This window comes from Pinus tabuliformis, chromosome 8, assembly GCF_031772625.1.
Source record: "Pinus tabuliformis cultivar Carrire ecotype Pingquan chromosome 8, CPIR1, whole genome shotgun sequence".
NCBI classification, from domain to species: Eukaryota; Viridiplantae; Streptophyta; class Pinopsida; order Pinales; family Pinaceae; genus Pinus; species Pinus tabuliformis.
In genome coordinates, this window is record NC_142294.1 from 704,696,423 (window position 1) to 704,698,595 (window position 2,173).

Genomic DNA, 2,173 nt, shown 5'->3' on the forward strand with positions numbered 1-2,173 from the left:
TACAGACAAACTCAAAGCATGATTGGCAGTTTACCAGTTACGGGGAAAGGCCACTCTCTGGTGGGAGGAAATTAAAATGGTGATAAAGATTGATGAAGAACAAGTGATGTGGCAAGAATTCCATAAACATTTTAAGGAAAAATACTTGACTGAGCATTATTATGACGAAAAAGCCAAGGAGTTCCATGAGCTAAGGTTGGGAACCTTGACCATGGACGAATATGTGAAGCAGTTCACCTCCTTGTTACGATATGTCCCATACATGCAGGAGGAAAAAGCCAAAATTCAACGGTTTATTAGCAGTCTACCAAATTTCATGAAAGAGAAATTAGAATTTAACTATCCTAGAACGATGGATGATGTAGTACGAAAGGCCCACATTTTTTACCAGTAGATGAAACAGAAAAGTGAAGCACCCAAGGGAGCTTCAGGCAGAAGAATGAAGAATTTACCCCCAAACAGACAATAGGAAATAGTAAATGGTCGGAATAATCAACAAAAAACCTTTGGGAAGTTTACCAGGAATCCACCCAGATTTCCAGCATACCCCGAAAGTAAACAGTTAGAGGGAACCAGTAAACCTGCAACTGATCAACCACCAAAACAACCTATGCAATGCTAGGGATGTGGGAAGTCTCATTATTATAAGAACTACCCACACAGAGCTTGAACGGAACAACTTTCCAATATGCAGGAAGCCTCCACAGTCGGAGATATAGCAAGAAGTATGCCCATAATTAATGCCGCTCTAGACGATCACCAAGAAAAATACCAGCCCACCATGATCGAATGCGAAGGTATGATTACTGAAAAACCTGTTTCTGTTTTATTTGATCCAGGTGCTAGCCTAAGTTATATTAGCCCCAAAGTAATAGAGAAATGCCAGCTGCCAAGCAGTAGATTTAAGAAATCATGGCTAGTCCAATTAGCCACGGGAGCTAAGAGAAAGGTATCTGCGAAAACAGAAAACTGTCCGATAACAATTTCAGGACAGTCCATCCATGTTAATATAAATATACTGCCCTTAGGTTCGTATGATGTACTAATTGGAATGGACTGGTTGGAAGGGTGTTGGTCCCTGGTAGATTGTAAGGAGAAATCTGTAAGCTACCTTACAGAATCAGGGCAAAGAAAGGAAATTCAAGGAATCAAGAAAAATATGAAGTTACGCCCTATTACTGCAAATCAGCTAGGGAAATGCATAAGGAAAGGATGCCATATTTACACTGTCCAAGTTGGGTACTCTAATGACAAAATGACTTCATTAGAAAGTATCCCTGTAATTCAGGATTTTGTGGATGTATTTCCGGAATCCATTCTTGGATTTCCACCTAGACACGATATTGATTTTACCATTGAACTAATACCTGGAGCAACCCCTATTTCCAAGACTCCCTACCGCATGAGTGTCCCAGAGTAACAGAACTCAAAATGCAGCTTCAAGAACTTCTAGATAAAGGGTACATTCGCCCTAGTGTATCGCCTTGGGGAGCCCTTGTGTTGTTTGTTCGAAAAAAGGATGGGACCTTAAGACTATGCATCAACTACCGAAAACTAAATAAACTTACCGTCAAAAATAGGTACCCTTTACCTCGTATTGATGACTTATTTGACCAAGTGCAGGGGGCCAACATATTCTCTAAAATTGATCTAAGGTCAGGTTACCACCAAATCCGAATAAAGGATGAAGACATTTGTAAAACTGCCTTCTGAACTCGTTACGGTCATTACGAGTTCGTAGTACTTCCCTTCGGCCTTACAAACGCCCCAACCACATTCATGAGCCTGATGCACAACATATTTCAGCCCTTCCTAGATAAATTTGTACTGATTTTTATTGATGATATATTAATTTATTCGAAAAATCAGGAAGAGCATGAAAAGCACTTGAGAATGGTTTTGCATATTTTGCGAGACAATCAGTTGTATGCTAAGTATAGCAAGTGCAATTTTTACAAAGGCAAGATTCAGTATTTGGGCCATGTTATATCAGCTGAGGGTATAACGATAGATCCAGAAAAGATCAAAACTATAATGGAATGGACAACCCCAAAAAATGTTGCAGACATTAGGTCCTTTTTGGGCCTGGCAGGTTATTACCGCCAATTCATTAAAAAAAATTCAAAGATAGCTTTTCCTATGACCTCGCTACAAAAAAAGGGGCGTACTTTTA

At 39.7% G+C, this 2,173-nt stretch overlaps 1 protein-coding gene across 1 annotated transcript; it reads left to right on the plus strand.

Moving 5' to 3' along the window:
• The first annotated feature begins 688 nt into the window (after positions 1-688).
• Positions 689-1,420, plus strand: LOC149237565 (uncharacterized). The gene has a single exon (XM_089369314.1). It carries the CDS (start codon positions 689-691, stop codon positions 1,418-1,420), a length of 732 nt encoding a protein of 243 aa, XP_089225440.1.
• The last annotated feature ends 753 nt before the right edge of the window (positions 1,421-2,173 follow it).